The 18,494-nt window shown below is 43.0% G+C and overlaps 3 protein-coding genes across 4 annotated transcripts in view; 1 reads left to right on the top strand and 2 right to left on the bottom strand.

The window, feature by feature from the left end:
• Positions 1-4,693, bottom strand: part of LOC129179195 (uncharacterized) — a 52,826-nt gene extending 48,133 nt beyond the window's left edge. Inside the window, exon 1 of the mRNA XM_054772101.1 lies at positions 4,459-4,693. Within this exon, the coding sequence (XP_054628076.1) occupies positions 4,459-4,636 (178 nt within the window). The 5' untranslated portion in view covers positions 4,637-4,693. The remainder of the gene's footprint in view (positions 1-4,458) is intronic.
• A 904-nt stretch (positions 4,694-5,597) lies between these two features.
• Positions 5,598-9,526, top strand: LOC129179231 (gastrula zinc finger protein XlCGF57.1-like). Of its 2 annotated transcripts, none has more exons than XM_054772202.1 (2): positions 5,598-5,861; positions 8,016-9,526. In XM_054772202.1, exons 1-2 carry the CDS (start codon positions 5,684-5,686, stop codon positions 9,236-9,238), a joined length of 1,401 nt encoding a protein of 466 aa, XP_054628177.1. In that variant the 5' UTR covers positions 5,598-5,683; the 3' UTR covers positions 9,239-9,526. The 2 variants fall into 2 exon arrangements, with proteins under 2 accessions (XP_054628177.1, XP_054628178.1); XM_054772203.1 differs by having other exon boundaries at positions 8,034-9,518.
• A 2,702-nt stretch (positions 9,527-12,228) lies between these two features.
• Positions 12,229-18,397, bottom strand: LOC129179241 (C-type lectin domain family 6 member A-like). Its single transcript, XM_054772222.1, has 12 exons — positions 18,344-18,397; positions 17,781-17,864; positions 17,672-17,713; positions 17,569-17,610; positions 17,465-17,506; positions 17,318-17,401; positions 17,192-17,257; positions 16,106-16,124; positions 15,942-16,024; positions 14,763-14,876; positions 14,418-14,559; positions 12,229-14,339 (listed from the first exon to the last, which is right to left on the bottom strand). The coding sequence occupies exons 1-12, from the start codon at positions 18,368-18,370 to the stop codon at positions 14,284-14,286; spliced, it is 801 nt and encodes a 266-aa protein (XP_054628197.1). The 5' UTR covers positions 18,371-18,397; the 3' UTR covers positions 12,229-14,283.
• Positions 18,398-18,494: the final 97 nt, after the last annotated feature.

The following is an 18,494-nucleotide window of genomic DNA, read 5'->3' as shown; positions in this document are numbered from 1 at the left end:
TCCAACTGAGCCTTGGTGGAGGCCAACGTTTACCGGGAACAGACTTGACTTACTTATTGCTGGCAATACAAACCAGGCTTCTGCTCCGGTTGTACAAGAACAGTACCTCGAGGTCTTGTTCACGGGTGAGGGAAGAATGGAACGCGTGATGGACAGGCGGATTGCAGTATGGTGTGCATGTGGTCGTGTTATGAATACACCGTGTGAGCCCATCTGTATTCCTAACACACATGATGTGTATCATGTGTTTGCCCCTTTCCTGATTTCTTATTTTTTGCATGTTTGCCACACTTAAATGTTTCAGATCATCAAACAAATGTAAATATTAGTCAATGACAACACAACTCAACACTTGATGCACTTTTTAAATTAAACTTTTTATTATTAAGGGAGAAAAAAATCCAAAGCTACATGGCCCTGTGTGAAAAAGTTCTTCTTGTTAAAAAATAACTGAGATGAATTGAGATCTATCAGTATGGAAAAGGTTCTAAAGCTTTGGGACTCCAGCCAACCACAGTGAGAGCCATTATCCACAAATGGCCAAAACATGGAACGGTGGTGAACCTTCCCAGGAGTGGCCGGCCAACCAAAACGACCACAAGAGCACAGCCACGACTCATCCGAGAGGTCACAAAAGACTCAACATCCAAAGAACTGCAGGCCTCACTTGCCTAAGTTAAGGTCAGTGTTCATGACTGCACCATAAGAAAGACACTGGGCAAAAACGGCCTACATGGCAGAGTTCCACGACCAAAACCACTGCTGAACAAAAACAACATGAAGGCTCATCTCAATTTTGCCAGAAAACATCTTGATGATCCCCAAGACCTTTGGGAAAATACTCAAAAGTTGAACCGTAAAATATGGTGGTGGTAGTGTGATGGTCTTCAGGACGCCACTGTGTATGTGGAATGTGCAGTTGCAGAGCTTCGGGTCTTTCCCTGCCAGTCGAACAGCAGTGCGGCTTTGCTGACCAGGGAGAATTAGGCTGTGATCTTCTCCTTTAGCTCCTTCAGTTGGGGTGGGGTCATATTTACACTACATAACATCTACACATATCCATACAGTACGTATTGATTCATGCTTACATACAACAAAGACCTCTGCTGTTGGTACTGACTCACTGACTCATTACTGCACCAGACGTACTACAGCATACACCAGGCTTTTTCTAAGTACAAACCTAGCTCCTTATGACATGAGATTGATGTCCAGTACTTGTATTTACTAGAGTCCAGGGTGTCCATGAAGCCTCCTTCCAATGTATGAACACCTTTATTAAAAAAGCAAATGAAAATGAGGACTTGTGTCTAAATCCTAGTAATCTGGGTGGTGCAAGACTGCGCTTCTTCTGTTTCAAGCGCCGGCACCTCCCTTACAGCGCACCTGCTGCTGGACCCCCCTACTTTATAGCTGTTTCCCCCTGATTGGTTGGTTGCTCTTCGTATGGACCTGTGATCATTTACTCACCTCTTAGCGAGTACGTACGTCTTTATCACAACCGGAACGATAGCATACTGTATCTAGTTATCCTTACTAGTACCATTTGCCCATGCTTTAGGTTGCTGATGAATAAACTAGCTATCCATCGACTAGCTTGCCTTCGTACAAGATCTCACGCCGGCACAAAGGACATCGCATCTTCCGACGACATCATCCGATCTCACTCGCAACGCCCGTACAATCATTCGGAATCATCTACACGCGTTTTATTCTGACATTTCCCTTGGTGTGTCATGCAAGGTTTCTGCCGACAGCTGCTTGAAGTTCACGCGTCATCACGGAGCTTATTATCCTTACCTAAGGCTGACCCCCCCCCTCGCATGCGTCCTCATGTGATACACCAGGCCTGACCTTTGAGAGAACCTTTTGCCGCAAGCGGAGCAACAAAAGGGTTTCTCTCCCGTGTGTGTTGTCATGTGCGATGCCATGGTCGACCTCTGAGAAAATGTCTTAGCGCAAACTGAGCAGCTGAAGGGTTTTTCCCCGGTGTGTGTCCTCATGTGTGATGCCATGTTGGACCTTTCAGAGAACACTTTACCACAAACTGAGCAACGAAAGGGTTTCTCTCCAGTGTGGGTCCTCATGTGTGACGCCATGTTGGACCTTTCAGAGAATCCTTTCCCGCAAACGGAACAACTAAAAGGTTTTTCTCCTGTGTGTTTGGCCATGTGTGACACCAAGCATGACTTTCGAGTGAATCGGTCCTCACAAACTGAGCAAGTAAAAGGTTTTTCTCCTGTGTGGGTTCTCATGTGCGACGCCATATTCGACCTATGAGAGAATCCTTTCCCACAAATGGAACAACTAAAAGGTTTTTCTCCTGTGTGCGTTCTCACGTGCGACTCCATAAGTGACTTTCGAGCGAAGCGTTCGCCACAAGCAGAGCAACTAAACGCTTTTTCGCCAGTGTGTGTTTGCATGTGTGTCGTCAACGTGAACCTGTGAGCAAATTTACTGTCGCATACGGGACAACTAAACGGTTTTTCTCCAGTGTGCGTTCTCGTGTGTCGCATCAGCGTGGACCTCGTGGCAAATTTAGCACCACAAAACGAGCAGCTAAACGGTTTTTCTCCCGTGTGTTTCCGCATGTGTCGGGTCAATTTGCTGGGATGAAAAAAGCTTTTAGCGCAAACTGAGCAGGTCAAACATTTTTTACCGGTCTTCTTTTCAGAGTATTTCCTGTCAGTACAAGTCCTCACGTCACCTTCACCATCTGTACCGCCGCTCAAAGCTTCTCCATCCTCAGGAGAGTGTGACGTTGTGTGCTCGCTGTCTGACAGCGGCGCTAAGAGCTTGTCTGAGTGTGCTTCCTCTTCATCATCTTCTATCCTCACCGAGACGTGGGGGGGCTGCAGCTCTTCCTGCTTCGGATGCTCTTCTCGATGACCAATCAGCTGCTGGACGTCTGAAGCACACAACCGATGTGAGGACTCGGGCAGTTTGTCCTCGTGGTCTTCAGTCTTCACAGAGACGACAATCAGTGGCAACGTGGTGAGATCGGCCTCCTCTCCCTCCTGAGTGATCCACAGTTCCTCTGCCTCCTCTTTAACATGGGGGGGCTGGGGATCCTCCTGCTTCAAAGTGGAGCTCCCCCCCTGCTCTTCTTGACAGCCAATCAGCCGCTGGATGTCTGCAGGACACAAACACACTTTAGTCAGAGTAGGGTGGAGGTAGAATGTGCCGGGTTGGGCTCAGGCTGAACACAAGAAAGATCCAGGTCATCACGTTCAATGACTTGAAGTATCTGGGTTCTGGATGGGTTCTACGGAGCAGGACCTTGGGGTCAGGAGAGCCTAAAAGGCGTTTGGAAATCCAATCTTCCTCGACACTTTAAGACCATCGAGTCCGTACTCCTCAAGTGGTGCCTTTTTTTTATTGGCCCCCGTGGCACATTCTAAAAATAATTTCACAAGAAAACTAAAAAGAAAAAAAGCAGTAATATTCCAAGAATAAAGTCCGAATACTCTGAGAAAAAAGTTGCCATCTGACGAGAAAAAGCCATCATTTTACAAGAAGACGTCGTAATATTATGAGGAAGAATATCATTTTCGTAGTGTGAAGTTTTTTAAGTTATAATATTATGTGAAGCAAAAAAAAGTTGTACATTTTGGAAAATTAGGCTGGGGGGAAGTTAGCATGGAAATAAAGTCATACTACTAGAAGAAAATGTTGGAATAGTTGTCCTTTAAAAAACAGCTGTAATTTTATCAGAATAAAGTCAATTTTTTACACAAATGAAGTCCTAATATTATGAGGAAAAATGATTTCACTTTTGTAGCATAGAGTTGAAATATTAAAGACATTTTTTAAGTCGTTATATGATGAGAACCAAACCAAACAAAACGTATGGAAATTTGTTTGGGGAGCAAGTCCTAATATGATGGGAATAAAGTCCTAATACGATGGGAATAAAGTCCTAATATGATGGGAATAAAGTCCTAAAACGATGGGAATAAAGTCCTAATATGATGGGAATAAAGTCCTAATATGATGGGAATAAAGTCCTAATACGATGGGAACTGTATTACCAAATGATGTGTATTGTGTAAAATGAATTACTCATGTAAAAAAGTACATGCTATCAAATGTTTATTATTTAAAGAGATTTGAGTTAAACCTCAATGAACAGCTACAAAAATATACTATAACACAATGTTATATTATAAACTACAAAAACAGACACCCATCTCACTAGACAAATTAGGTCAAAATAGATAAAAATAGGTCAAATCTCGCCAACGACGCGAGCCGGCTCCTGTCGATTCATTTCAAAGAGCCGGCTCTTAGAGCCGGTTCGGTCGCGACCGATACATCACTATTTCCTATTGGTTGTTGATGTTAAATTAACATGGCGGCCGTCCGTCGCAGCCTCGCTCACTAAAAATGCCATTAATGGATGTTTACGTGCTGCTGCCGGAGCGTACCAGCAGATACACGCTTGCTAAAAGAAAATACCTTTAAGTTGTGGCACGGTTCCAGTCTTGCTAACAGCTTCCAGTTGTTGTCGATGTCGCTCCTTCTCCTCTCTCATTCGGGCAAGTTCCTCCTCGTAGGACGCTATCCTTCTGTCAAACATCGCCAATATCTCCTCGGCTGCCGCCATGAGTCGCTCCTTCACCAACTTTTTCAGCATTTGTAATGTTTTGCAGTGAGTCGCCTTCGCCCTTTGTCTCACGTATGGTACTTCTCTTCCGCCCTTTTCTTCTTCGACGGAGGTTTTGGGAGCATTCGTGACGTCACACGGCTGCCATCTTGCGGCGGTACGGAAGACGGCCCAAGTTGAAAGGAGAAAGGGTTTAATTGTCAGGTGAACGTCATTCAATACCGGGAATTTGGTCTGGTGGGTTGGTGCAACAATTAAAAAATAATAACAAAGTCCAATGCTAAGTTATAATTATCAGATAAAAAGTCGAAATGATGGGATGTATTCCTGGATGTCAGACGGCACTCGGCACATGCGCAGTTTGTATCTCATAATTTCGATTTTTTATGTCATCATTTTCACTTTTCATCCCATAATTATGACTTTCCTATCATAATTCGGACTTTTTAAATCTCATAATTATGACTTTCCTATCATAATTAGGGCTTATTACCTCATAATTGTGACTTTCCTATCATAATTATCACTTTTTAGCCCATAATTATGTCTTTCCTGTCATAATTAGAACTTTTTAAATCTCATAATTATGACTTTTTATCTCATAATTGTGACTTTCCTATCATAATTATGACTTTTTATCTCATAATTGTGACTTTCCGATCATAAGTATGACTTTTTATCTCATAATTATGTCTTTCCTGTCATAATTATGGCTTTTTATCTGATAATTGTGACTTTCCTATCATAATTATGAGTTTTATGTCATAATTATGTCTTTTTAAATCTCATAATTTGGACTTTTTGATGACATAATTATGACTTATCAATCATTTAATCATTTATTTTGATTTACGGAATAATGAGGCAGATGAACAACAATCGCCATTTTAGCTACCTCGGATTTTTAACTTGAGCCGTCTTGGATGCCGCCGCAAGATGGCAGTACTTTGACGTCACGGATGCTTGGCTTAAACCTCAATCAAAGAAGAAAATGGCGGAAGAGTAGCGCCGTTTCAAGGCAGACGTGAGACAAAGAGCGAGGGCTACGAACTATAATCGAGGACAAGAATATTGAAAATGGTGAAAGAGTTGGTGGAGGAGCGACTCATGGCGGCAGCTAATGAAATATCGGCGATGTTTGAAAGAACGATAGCGTCCTACGAGGAGGAACTTTCCCGAACGAGAGAGGAGAAGGAGCGACTTCGACAACAACTGGAAGCTGTTAGCAAGAATGGAGTTTTGCTACAATTTGGAGGTACTTTCATGGTCTTTCTCCTTTTATCGCACTTCAATTTGCTTGTAAGCGCTCAGTTTGGGCGAAGATGCCCCCAAAATTGCGTTTTTATTTACTGAGAGTGAGATGGACGACCACCATGTTGATTTAACTACCAGCCAATGGGTAAACGACTCGGAGGTCATGTGACGGGACATCGTTTCTGCTTTGTCAGCTGTGTTACATTTCCATGTGAAAATAAGGAGATGACCGTCTTAGCTAATTACAGACCAAAATCCAACCTTCTGTCCTAGGATGTTGCACACACGTGGTGTACACTACCAGGCACACCGTCACCTACTCGTGAATGACAGTGTATCCAAACTTTAACTGGTGGTTGATAGCTTGTGTGTGTGGGATGGATTGGACTTTGACATCATCGCTCTCTCCAGCACTGGCATCTACTCCTCTTTGAATTCAGTTGTAAACTGTCCTCGAGACCCCTACATTCATTTCACAGCTGTTAGAATGAAAAAAAAACTTTAGCCCAGTCAAAGGGACGATCCTTTGAAGAAGAATTAGGAGAGTCTTAAAAATGGAGGCCGAGCTAATGTATAAACACACCAACCTCCTAATATGACACTTCCACAGAACAAGAGTACAGTCATGCCTCGTCTAGGAAGCTTACATGCTTACAGACTCCACCGTGATCAGGCAATTTCCACCAAGTAGGATGGTATATTCTCATACTTAAGCCATAGAAAACCTGTTTACCACCTTCTAAATACGCCTTTTTACATCATTAGAGCCATCTAGACATGAAATAACACCCCTATAGTCACCCTTACACTCTTATTACCCAATATAGTAGACATAATAAGAGAAAATAAGACATAGAAAACCTGTTTACCACCTTCTAAATACACTTTTTAACATGATTAGTGCCCTCAAGACATGAAATAACACCCCTATAGTCACCCTTACACTCTTATTACCCAATTTGGTAGACATAATAAGAGAAAATTAGACATAAAAAACCTGTTTACCACCTTCTAAATACACTTTTTAACATCATTAGAGCCCTCAAGACATGAAATGACAGCCCTGTAGTCACCTTTACACTCTTATGAGCCTGCCTGTCCATGAATGTATTTCAGTGAGGGACAACAGCCACAACCAATATCCTTAATGACTTTTTCTTACGTAAATAACAATACATGTTTTTTAATTGGAAGCCATACATGAAAAATAGAGTCGCCACTTTGCCGTTACAATTTTGCGGCTTCATTCTTTATTTATCAAAAATATATGAATGAATAAATCATGATTGAATATGTCCTATTATTAGCCAGAAGTATGCACATTGAAGCCAATTTTATTTTTTTTGCCTAATTGAAGCATTTTTCAGCATATAAATGTTTCAATGAAGGAAAAGACTAATATAAAGCATTCAGAAGATGCATTGAAAGACGCTGTGATGATGTGTAGTAATGTACACTGGTCACTAGGTGGCACTAATGCTACTGTCATGTTGGCTGAGACACACAAGCACCAGACTTGATGGGCGGAACAACAGGCTTTTATTGCAGTCTTGGGTGATCTCACACATCCCTGATAAAAACACTGTTTAAATGCTGTTGCAGCCGTGACCCACACCCAGCTGAACCGCATCTCATAATCCTCCGACATCCTTTCCTGTCTGCCAGCCACTCAGCTCCCCTAGGGAACACATTTATAGCAACACACACGACTACAAGTCTTATTTATGTCTTATTTTCTCTTATTATGTCTACTATATTGGGTCATAGGAGTGTGAAGGTGACTATTGGGGTGTTATTTAATGTCTAGAGGGCTCTAATCATGTTAAAAAGTGTGTTTAGAAGGTGGTAAACCGGTTTTCAATGTCTTATGTCTCATTTTCTCTTATAATGTCTCCTATATTGGGTAACAGGAGTGTAAAGGTGACTACAGGGGTGTTATTTCGTGCCCAGAGTCTATTTAGAAGGAACTTTGCAGAAATTCACATATGACAATTGTGTCTGGCACCAGTTAAGTGCGATAAAGGAGGGATTAGTGTAGACAGCCTGTTTTGAAATCAAACCAAAGCAGTAACTATGGCATTTTTTTTCTGTGGCTCTGACGAGCACCATACCTCACTAACGCGCGTAAATGCACTGAGTGAAATGGGGAAAAAAGTGTGTTTGTGTCCTGCAGACGTCCAGCAGATGATTGGTGGTCAAGAAGAACGTCCCCCTCAGCTGCGGCAGGGGAGCTCCACTTTGAAGCAGGTGGATCCCCGGCCCCCCCACGTTAAAGAGGAAGAGGAGGAACTCGGGATCACCCAGGAAGGAGGGGGTCTTCTAGGGTCGGAGGAGGCCGATCTCATCATGTTGCCGCTGACGGTCGTCTCTGTGAAGATTGAAGAGCATGAAGACGAACCCCAAGCAGACAACCTCTTAGCTCCGCTATCAGATAGTGAGCACACAGACAGGGACCCCACCCAAGAAGCTTTGAGCAGCGATACAGACTGTGAAGATGATATGAGGACTCAGACTGACAACAAAAACTCGGGTGAAAAACATCTGACCTGCTCGGTTTGTGCTAAAAGCTTTTCTTTCAAGAGCCTTTTGACTGAACACATGAGAACACACACGGGAGAAAAACCCTTTAGCTGCTCAGTTTGTGGTAAGAAATTTGCAAAGAGGTCGACTTTGGTGCGACACATGAGAACGCACACTGGGGAAAAACCTTTTAGTTGCTCGGTTTGTGAGAATAAATTTGCTCTGAAGTCCACTTTGGTGCAACACATGACAACACATACGGGAGAAAAACCTTTCAGTTGTCCAGTTTGTAACCAACGATTCTCTCTGAAGTCCAAAATTGCATCACACATGATGACGCACACAGGAGAAAAACCGTTTGGTTGTTCGGTTTGCTTTGAACGATTCTCTCGCAAGTCACATATGGCGTCACACATGAGAATCCACACGGGAGAGAAACCTTTTATTTGTTCGGTTTGTGGTAAAGGATTTGCTCAAGGGTCAAGTATGGCATCACACATGAAAACGCACACTGGAGAGAAACCTTTTAGATGCTCAGTTTGTGCTAAGAGCTTTTCTCATAAGCACAATTTCACTCAACACGTGAAAATGCATACCGGCGAAAAACCTTTTAGTTGCTCAGTTTGCGATGCAAGATTTTCCCGTAAGACGACAATGCTGGCACACATGCGGACGCACACTGGAGAAAAACCTTTCAGATGCTCAGTCTGCGGTAAAGGCTTTCCCCGAAAACACCATTTCACTCAACACATTAGAATTCACACAGGAGAAAAACCATATTCCTGCTCACTCTGTGCTAAAACATTCACGCGACGTGATAATTTGACAGCACACGTGCGCGCACACGACAGACAGTAATTGCTTTCCTGTCCAATTTATGCTAAAATATCAGTAGTAGTAATACTAGTACTAGTTAATACTAGTAGTATAGCGATCATAGTGAAAGTGTGTTTGTGTTTTATAGTATTGTAATAAAACAGATATGAAAGCTGGTTTCACATTCTAGTTTATTGTAATGTCACAAACCTTTATGACGAGGTTATGATTCATTCCAGGCGTGTACGGGATGGAATGTTTATGTTGTTACTCACATGCTTCGCAATAAACACCATTTTCATACTCACCATCAAGCTTCCTGGTTTAAGACCACGCAGGTGATTCTCAACTTGCAGCTCTTCTTTCTCCCTCAGCTCTCATCTTGAACATTTTAACATGATTAGAGCCCTCTAGACATGAAATAGCACCCCTATAGTCACCTTTACACTCCTATTACCCAATATAGTAAACCATCATAGAAAATGTGACAGAATTTTTACGTAAAGAAGACTTTAGAAAAGGCAGCACTTGTAGAAGCCATTGTGGAGTTGACATAAAGGAATCACTCACTTAAAGGAGCAAAGAAACTTCCCGCTGTGTAACAAGAACGTAGGAAGCACAACACGTGGGTGACAGGATGCTGCATGAACAATAACTTGTATTTTCCTTCACTTAACCATTTTTCCGGTGGAAAAGGCTTCATTTAGGCCAAGGGTGCATCCAATTTGCTTAAAAATACATATTTTAGGCCGTAGTCAACCACGAAACAGCCATCATTTATTCATGAATTCCTAAGAAAAGGTGATATAGCGAGGGATGACTGCATACACTCATGTTTGCAAGTGGCAGCATTTTGACAAAGAAGGTGAGAAACATCATTGCATTGAAGAATAGAAGTCATGGCAAAACAGGAAGATGTTGATCTCGCTGCCACATGGTGTCTTTGGGAACAATCAGGTCTTCAGTGAAAGTCATCATGTATCCCCTTCATCCATCATTGATATCAGTTGTTTTATGCATGCCAAGTTAGCATTAAGAAACGATAAAAACATCTTTTCACATTTTTTAGAGTCAACCGCTGATGACATCATAGACGGGCGACGCAACTTCTGCTTCCGGTTGCCATTTTGTTTTGCGAGCTTATCCAATCCAATCCACTTTATTTATATAGCACATTTTATAAACACTGTTTCCAAAGTGCTGCACAGACTAGTAAAACCATAAATAATAAGTAAAAATACAAATTACTACAGTAAAAACTAAAAGATCAAATAAAAACAAAGAACACATGAACAGTAAAATGTTTGAAACAAGAAGTAAAAGCAATAAAAGCAATAAATACAAGAAGTAAGTAAAATAAATAAGTAAATAAAATACAATTAAGTTAAAAACTAAAATAAATGAAACCATGTAAAACAAAAAAAGAATAAAAGACACAGAGGACCACACGACTCACGCCGAGTTAAAAGCCAGAGAATAAAAGTGGGTCGAGACTTAAAGCTTTCAACTGTGGGGGCCGTTTTTACATGAGGGGGGAGAGTGTTCCACAGCTTTCGGCCAACTAGAGAAAAGGCCCGGTCTCCCCTGGTCTTAAGTCTGGTCTTGGGCACCACCAGTTGGAGCTGGCCTTCGGACCTCAATGTGCGCGCCGGAGTGTAAATTTGGATGAACTGAGGGGCCAGCCCATTCAAAGCCTTAAAAACAAACAAAATCTTAAAATCAATTGTAAAATGCACAGGCAACCAGTGCAGGGAGGCTAAAATTGGGGTAATATGCTCCCTCTTTTTGGTTCCAACAGCCATGCTGCAGAGTTCTGGACAAACTAAGCGAGAGAGTAATTTATGGTTTATTCCAGAGTAAAGGGCATTACAGTAGTCCAGACGTGACAAAATAAAAGCGTGCATGGCTTATTCGAAATGTCGGTAAGTAAATCTGGCAGTCATCTGCATAAAAGTGATAGGAGATGCCATGCTTTCTAAAAATTGTATTAAGTGGATTCAGGTATAGAGCAAATAGGATGGGCCCCAGAATTGATCCCTGGGGGACTCCACAGTCAAGGGGGGGCGGTAGACGAGGTGGAGTCCCCAAGTCCCACAGTAAGGCGTCTCCTTGACAAGCCACCCAAAGGCAGCCCCCCGACACCTACACAATTTTCCAAGCAAGATAAAAGAATAGTATGGTCCACTGTATGGAAAGCAGCAGTCAGGTCTAAAAGCACTAAAATGGCTGAACCACCAGAATCACTTATTAAAAACCTTTAAAAGTGCAGACTCAGTGCTATGGCACATACTGTATGTCAGAATGCTATTTATAGACTATAGCTCTGCTTTTAATACAGTCAGCCCCCACAAACTCTCAAATAAGCTCCTCACACTTGGCCTGTCACCCCCCCCCTGTAACTGGGTGTTTAACTTTCTAACAGGCAGGCCCCAGTCAGTCAGAGTCCACAATCGCACATCCAGCTCAAGAATTGTGAGCACTGGGACCCCACAGGGGTGTGTGCCGAGTCCGCTCCTCTACACGCTCTTCACCTACGATTGCGTGGCCTCCCAGAACAACACCAGCATCATTAAATTTGCGGATGACACTAGAGTCATCGGCCTGATCACTGGTGGTGTTGAAACATCATACAGAAGAGAGGTGGCGGACCTCATAGCTTGGTGTCGTGATAACAATCTCCTTCTCAATACAGAGAAGACCAAAGAGATGATCATCGACCCAAGAACAAGGGAAAAGGAGCCGCATAAACCCCTGTTATTGATGAGACTGAGGTGGAGAGGGTGAAAACCTTCAAGTTCCTTGGCATCTCCTTCCCTCCTTTTTTACGTCCCAGAAAGAGCAGTGGGTAGTTCAAGTTGTGTGTCACTTGTGTTAGTTTGGCACCATCGGTGAGGTAGTTGCCTGGATGGCTGCATGTGGAAAGCTACTTTCTTAAAACTTGGAATTAAATGAGAATTAAAGTGGTAAACTACATTCACTCATTCACCAGCAGGATTTGAAGTATACTTTATTGATTCCAAAGGCAATTCCAACATCCAGTAGCACATATTGGAATAACGTGTGAAATGCTGTATCATGATGAAAACACGTCATAGGGGTGTCAGCACATGTCTGGCAGGAACAGGGCAACCAGGAGCCCATCAGACTCAACTATGGCATCGCTACTGTCAATGATCACACGCACAATATGGACAATATGAAAGTGGCAGTGGGCCAGGCAACACATTACACTCGCTAGAAACCTTGCAGCCATTTCCTGCATCACTGGACTGAAAAACAAGCCCTGGAAGTTTTCTTTGTAGTTTTCGAAGTCATGTTAAAATATGGTCTGGTCCTGGTGAAGCCAAGATCGTGCATGGTGACACCCCCACTTAAACAAGTCAACAGTATCATAACCTATCAAGGGACCGTTTGCAACACTCAAGGTTAACCAAGCGGCAGCTAGCGTGTTAGCATAGTGCTTTCAATAACAAAAACATCGAGACTTGTCCCAATTAGCATCGAAATTGACAAATTGTGGTTGCTATAGGCTATACATTCAATGATAGCCAACATTTGCAGCTAACTTAGCCATTTAACATAGCTAGTGCGTGTTACGTGGGGCGGGGCTTACGTGCCCACGATGTCATGCGTGCACCTTCCAAAGTTCCAACACGCCCCCTAGGCAGACGCATAACGGTTGCAAACAGTCCCTTTAGAGTTTAGACGTGAAAACGATTGGCATCAGCCCGTACACCAACTGTTCATCCTAGCGTGTGCACAACTGGATCAGACCGGCCGACATCACACGATTACAGTCGACACGTCACATTCCAGCCAAGAAGTATCCATCCCATATCCATAGCAGAGTATAAGCTACAGTAAATGAAAAGGATGACATTCCGTGATGATAAATGCTGTTGATCGTCATATCAACTATCATGAAAGCACCACCACAGCACTTTCAGCATTCTTTCTTTGGGAAAATCACATTAGTGCTGTTTTGGATCCCCAACACGGATATGCTGAAGGTTTGTGGTGTTGGCGCATCGAACATCTTCAATGTTAACAAGAGTCGTGGGGGGTGGAGCCTATCCCAGCTGACTCTGGGCCAGAGGCGGTGGCCAGCCAATGGCAGGGCACACGAGCATTCACGCTCACATTCATACATGTGGACAATTTAGAGTCTCCGATCAAGCTAACATGCATGTTTTTGGAATGTGGGAGGAAGTCGGGCTACCCGGAGAAAAGCCACACACGCACAAGGAGAACATGCCAACTCCAGAGATGCCCACTTGTATATCTTTCACCAAGAAAGTGCATGTCAGCTTTGTGGTAGAGGGGAAAAGCCATCATTCATATCAACTTCACTCTTTTTAGTTTTCTAAATATTTCAACTTTCTTGTTAAATCTGTCAAATTTCTTCTAATATTTGACTCCCATATTCCAAACCCAAATTACAAAGGAAAATACAATTTCAGTACGACTAAAATGACATAATTTAACGTTGCAAAACAAACTTTTTTCTTGTTAGAATGCAATTGTTATTGTCATTTTCCAACTATTTCTTCGTGTACATTTTCTCCTAATTTTGTCCTCATTCCCGTAATCATTCTCATCTCTTAACTTACTTTTTCTGGTCAGATGACACTTTTTTTTTTTCCTTTATGCCTGATGTTGTTGTGTTTTAGGTGTGTTTCTATTTACTATAACTGATGTTGTGTTTTAGGTGTGTTTCTATTTGTCCCGTCTTGTCAGGTAGCAGCTTATTTAGCAGTTATTTGCTTTGTGCATCATGTTAGCTGCTGGGAAATGTAGAAGATGAGCCAATTTCAATAAGTGATTCAATGCTAACACAGATGCTGCTGCAAAATGTTGACTAAAAATGTGAATGATTCATTTTCTGTGTGATGGCTTGTGTTAGCTCCTCAACTGCAAATAGGATGAGTTTTAGTTTGCAAATTGGTTTCTTGCAGGTTGTTTGGGATCACGTGGACGCCGATTATGATCAGGATTCATGAAAGCAACTGAATTGAAGGCAGAGTGGTGATCTTTCAGCACCGACGTCTTTGAAGGAGCAGCCGGATCACACAGCAGAGACCGCCCCATCACTTCTGACAAATAAATGGTTGCTGGTAATAGCATAAAAAATCATTGAGTCCGCCTGTGAAGAAATCAGGTAAAAGTTACAAGATGAAGGGTTGTTAAAGTGTTCATCGTGACTGCATTTCTGTAATCTTACCATCACTCCACATCTCTGCACAATATTTGCGATTACTCGAGCTATTGGGCTCGCCTGCTGCCCATCTAGCATCCTTGCTGCCTGCCTCTTCATACTTCTTCACATTAAACGTGGAACCATCAACCCATTTCCAGTCATTATTCTGAAAAATGAAAGGATGAGGTGAAGCTATGAAATTGGCATCCTGTTGAGCAGTGCTGACCTTTTTTCTCGTGAGAGTTACTTTTACAACATGAACATCTTCATAGATGATTCCTACAACGCTGGCGTACATGTTGGTGTACACAACACACGTCTAGAAAAAACAGCACGTCTTCATCAACCTGTGATTATTCAACCACCCACCTCTTTGTAGCCCCCAACCCAAGCATAATGTCCACCAGCCAATCCATAGAGGAAGTCATGCGTGGTTTTGGTGTGAACTGAGGCCAAGTGTCCACCCTTGGCTACGCAGTACTTCTGAAAAAGCCAAAGAGGAAGTATAAGATTGGCATGAACTGTGGCTGTAGGCAACCTCCTGATGGAGTTTTTATGAAGTTCACAAGATGGCGGTAGCTGCATTTGAGGTAGCATCCAGCAGCTTTATCCAGCTCTGCATGCGCTTTCAAATGGAATGCGTGTTCCACCTGCCGCACACGTGTGTACAGTTCACTCATTAGCAGGGGGGTCTGTCACACCGTGGTGTGGTGAGGGTCTGGATCCCGAACGCAGAGGCAGGTAAGAGTCTTTACAGAATTTTTTTCTGTAGCAGAGCAACTGAACACAAGGCGATGGTTCCAACAAACGGGTAAACCATGAACGAACAAAAACTAAGTGCCGGCTGAAGGCTGGTGCTGCTGAACGCTAGGAAGCGCAGAATAGGTACATGAGTCTTAGCAGCAGCTACACAGGTGTATCATGGAGTGTATTGGAATAATCCGCCGTTTCCCAGATGTCCGCAGTCAGTTTAAGTAGAAGGCGTGGGCAATCACGCTCAGGTGCGTTCAGCAGCTCCGCCTCCAGCCAGAGACATGGGATCTGGGAGGACGACAAACAAAAAGAGACAGGGGGACCAAGCAATCGCACAATGAATGTGACAGGGGTCACAAGATCAGATGAAACGGTGAGGAGATTTGTGGTTTGGAGAAAAGCGTTGTGGTGAGAACAGGGCAGCCGGAAGCCAATCAGATCGTCACGTATGGCGTGGCTCCTATGGAAGTGGTGTTATTGGAAGCGTACAGGAAGTGCTTTAGGCGCATCATAGGCCCCGCAATCAAAGCTGGCTGGGGGGGTGACGTGTGGATGTTTTCCACTGGAGTTGAACAGCTGTGGCGCCGCGTTCACGTCCAAGCACAAGCTCTAGCAATTCTACATTTCATCAAACGTACTTAAGATTTGTCCGATGACAACACGTAGATGTTGGGACTTCACTGTGTGTGTGCATACAGTTGTTGCACAAAATATCTGAGCAGGTTTTTGTGGTGAGGTAGCAACGAGCGAGAATATTGCAAAGGACATTTGAAGGATTAAGAAGGGCTGGCATACCTGAGCATCATTCCAGGTCTTCTTTTCGTTAACAAACATGTAACATCTTTTGTCATGGTAATGCCACGGCAGAGGGCAACAACCTGTGAGAATAAAAGATTTATTAAGAAAAAGCACAAAACAAAGGGAGCATTCATTGGAAACAAATTGATTGACATGCTAACCTGCTTTCATCAGAAGATCCTGTGAATGTAAAACAAAATATTATTCAACTGAAGATATTCTTTTGCTGGACTCTCATCTTACTGTGTTGTTTTATTTCAGCCCACCAGTCAGTAATAGCTGAGATATGTGGAAGGGCTAATATGAATCATCTCTGTACTCCTGTTTGGACATGCTCAATGGTGCTCTTTTTCATTTACTACCATTTTCCCTTTCTTCTTGTCATTTTAACTTTATTCCCATAATATTGTAACTTCATGCTGATAACATTCAAATTTTTTCCGCAACCTAATTGTAAATGGCAACGTTAGTTTACCCTCGCTGTGGACTGGGGAGGACGTACATGGCGCGAGGTCTCTCAACTTTAACTCAGATAGGCGAGAGGTACACATTCTTTGAAATAAACTAGTTACACGTGCTGGCAGCTGATGCAAGTCAAGCTAACCGCTGTTCAAAGCGGTTGCCTAGCAACATTCTGACCTGCAACTGCAGATTCAAAATCAGAAATTGGGTCAGTCTGGCTGTCGGATGAGGGGGCGATTTGACATTTGACATTAATACGAGCCTCGAGGAAGGAGACGAATGAGATACACGAGCGTACTGCAGCACTGATAAGGCGTCTGCAATCACATCCAAAACAAGGCTCGATGTGACGTGTCTGCCATCAGAGATTACCGGCTTTAACTGACCGTTTTGTGCTACAGTCAGTGATGTAACTCCACACAATGGACCACTGACGCCACAGGTGCAGACGTGCGGTCTCCATATGACAAACATTACTTCCTGTTTGCTAAGCAGATCTTCACCCGCTTCAACATCGCACAGCTCTAGGTTCTAGTCGTGCACGTGCTTCCTGTACTGTGGGATTAGCATCATACTTGCATGAAAGACATGACACAGGCTGTAGAAAGTCATGGTGTAGAATCAGTGCTGATCTATATTAACTGGCATGCGCCGTGATCCGACTCATGTTATTAATATTTATTTCTTATTCCATTTTTCATCACCTGCATGTCACTGATGCACACATTATTGTATTCTGATTTTATATATGTCATTCTAGTATGAATGGATTCACGTGTTCTTACATCAACAGCATCCTGAGTCATCTCCTTCATCTGTCCTGTCATCTCCTCCACCTTTTTTGTCTGCTTCTGTAAGTACATATTTGGGTTAATACTGTAGTACTTCCTCACCATCATGCATGTGTTTACCTGAGACTCCATAATCATAGCCTCCATGTGTCCTGTCTGCTCCTTCATCTGTCCTGTCATCTCCTCCACCTTTCCTGTCATCTTCTGTAAGTACATGTTGTTGGTAATATTGTAGTACTACTTCCAGACCATGTATACCTGAAATACCTGAAATTCCTCAACCATCTTCTTCATATATCCGGTCAGACCCTGCAGAGTACATGTTGTTGGTAATACTGTAGTTCTACTTACTCACCATCATGCATGCTTACCTGAGACTCCCCAGTCATCCCCTTCACCTGTCCTGTCTGATTCTGTAAGTACATGTTGTGGGTAATACTGTAGTACTACTTTCTCACCATCATGCATGCTTACCTGAGACTCCCCAGTCATCCCCTTCACCTGTCCTGTCTGATTCTGTAAGCACATGTTGTGGGTAATACTGTGGTATTTATTCATTCATAGTATTCATGCATGTGTGTACCTGGCTGTTTCCTGCTTTGCCTTCCAGGTGTTCCACACGTGTCTGTAGTGACTTAACAATCCCAAACATAGATTCATTCAACCTCTGCGGAGAAGGACATGTTGTGGATCACTATACAGTCACTTCCTGTCCACGTGTTTGTTCATATGATAAACAAGTCCGATCTGCTTTTTCCTTCCGAGTGCAGTGCGCCATACGCTAGTGACTTGCCAGCTGAACCTGTGCTGCTTTTTAATTAATACAGATGGAAACAAAAGGTGCCAAGAGGAAAGAAGTGTTAGCTAAGTAGAAATGTAGCATCTGTTCCAATCAGGACTGGAACGTAAAGGTTCCTAGCTAACACAGGTTGCAGGGGGAACATAACAGACAGCCAGTGTGCGTGTCAGCCACTCATGTTCACCAACGAGTCTTCAATAAAGCTAAGTTATGTTCAATGCTGGGCTTTCTAAAAGAACATGTATTTCTAATGGAACTAAATGTTTTGGTTTTTGCTGGACCTTTTGGAACACATCAATGACCAAAACTGACGTGAATGAACTCAAACATCAAATGTTTCTGTTTACATGAATACTCTTCTTCAACTCGGCCATGTCTTTGAGTCCACCCTGGTTAGCTGTCTGGTCCTGTAGAAGACATGTTGTGGGTCACTATACTCCAGTCCTTCCTGTACATGCATGAGAATAAAGTATCCATTTGTGTTTTTACCTCGCCCTT

This window comes from Dunckerocampus dactyliophorus, chromosome 4 (genome assembly GCF_027744805.1).
Source record: "Dunckerocampus dactyliophorus isolate RoL2022-P2 chromosome 4, RoL_Ddac_1.1, whole genome shotgun sequence".
NCBI classification, from domain to species: domain Eukaryota; kingdom Metazoa; phylum Chordata; class Actinopteri; order Syngnathiformes; family Syngnathidae; genus Dunckerocampus; species Dunckerocampus dactyliophorus.
The sequence above is the reverse complement of the archived record's forward strand: the minus strand, read 5'-3'. Positions and strand labels throughout refer to the sequence as shown.

Coding starts and splice junctions, on each gene's coding strand:
- LOC129179231 (XM_054772202.1), top strand. CDS start 5,684: ATGGTGAAAGAGTTGGTGGAGGAGCGACTCATGGCGGCAGCTAATGAA. Junction 5,862..8,015: donor AGTTTTGCTACAATTTGGAG/GTACTTTCATGG, acceptor TGGGGAAAAAAG/TGTGTTTGTGTCCTGCAGAC.
- LOC129179241 (XM_054772222.1), bottom strand. CDS start 18,370: ATGGCCGAGTTGAAGAAGAGTATTCAT. Junction 17,611..17,671: donor GGATGACTGGGGAGTCTCAG/GTAAGCATGCAT, acceptor ATGTACTTACAG/AATCAGACAGGACAGGTGAA. Junction 14,560..14,762: donor GGGTTGGGGGCTACAAAGAG/GTGGGTGGTTGA, acceptor TTCATTTTTCAG/AATAATGACTGGAAATGGGT.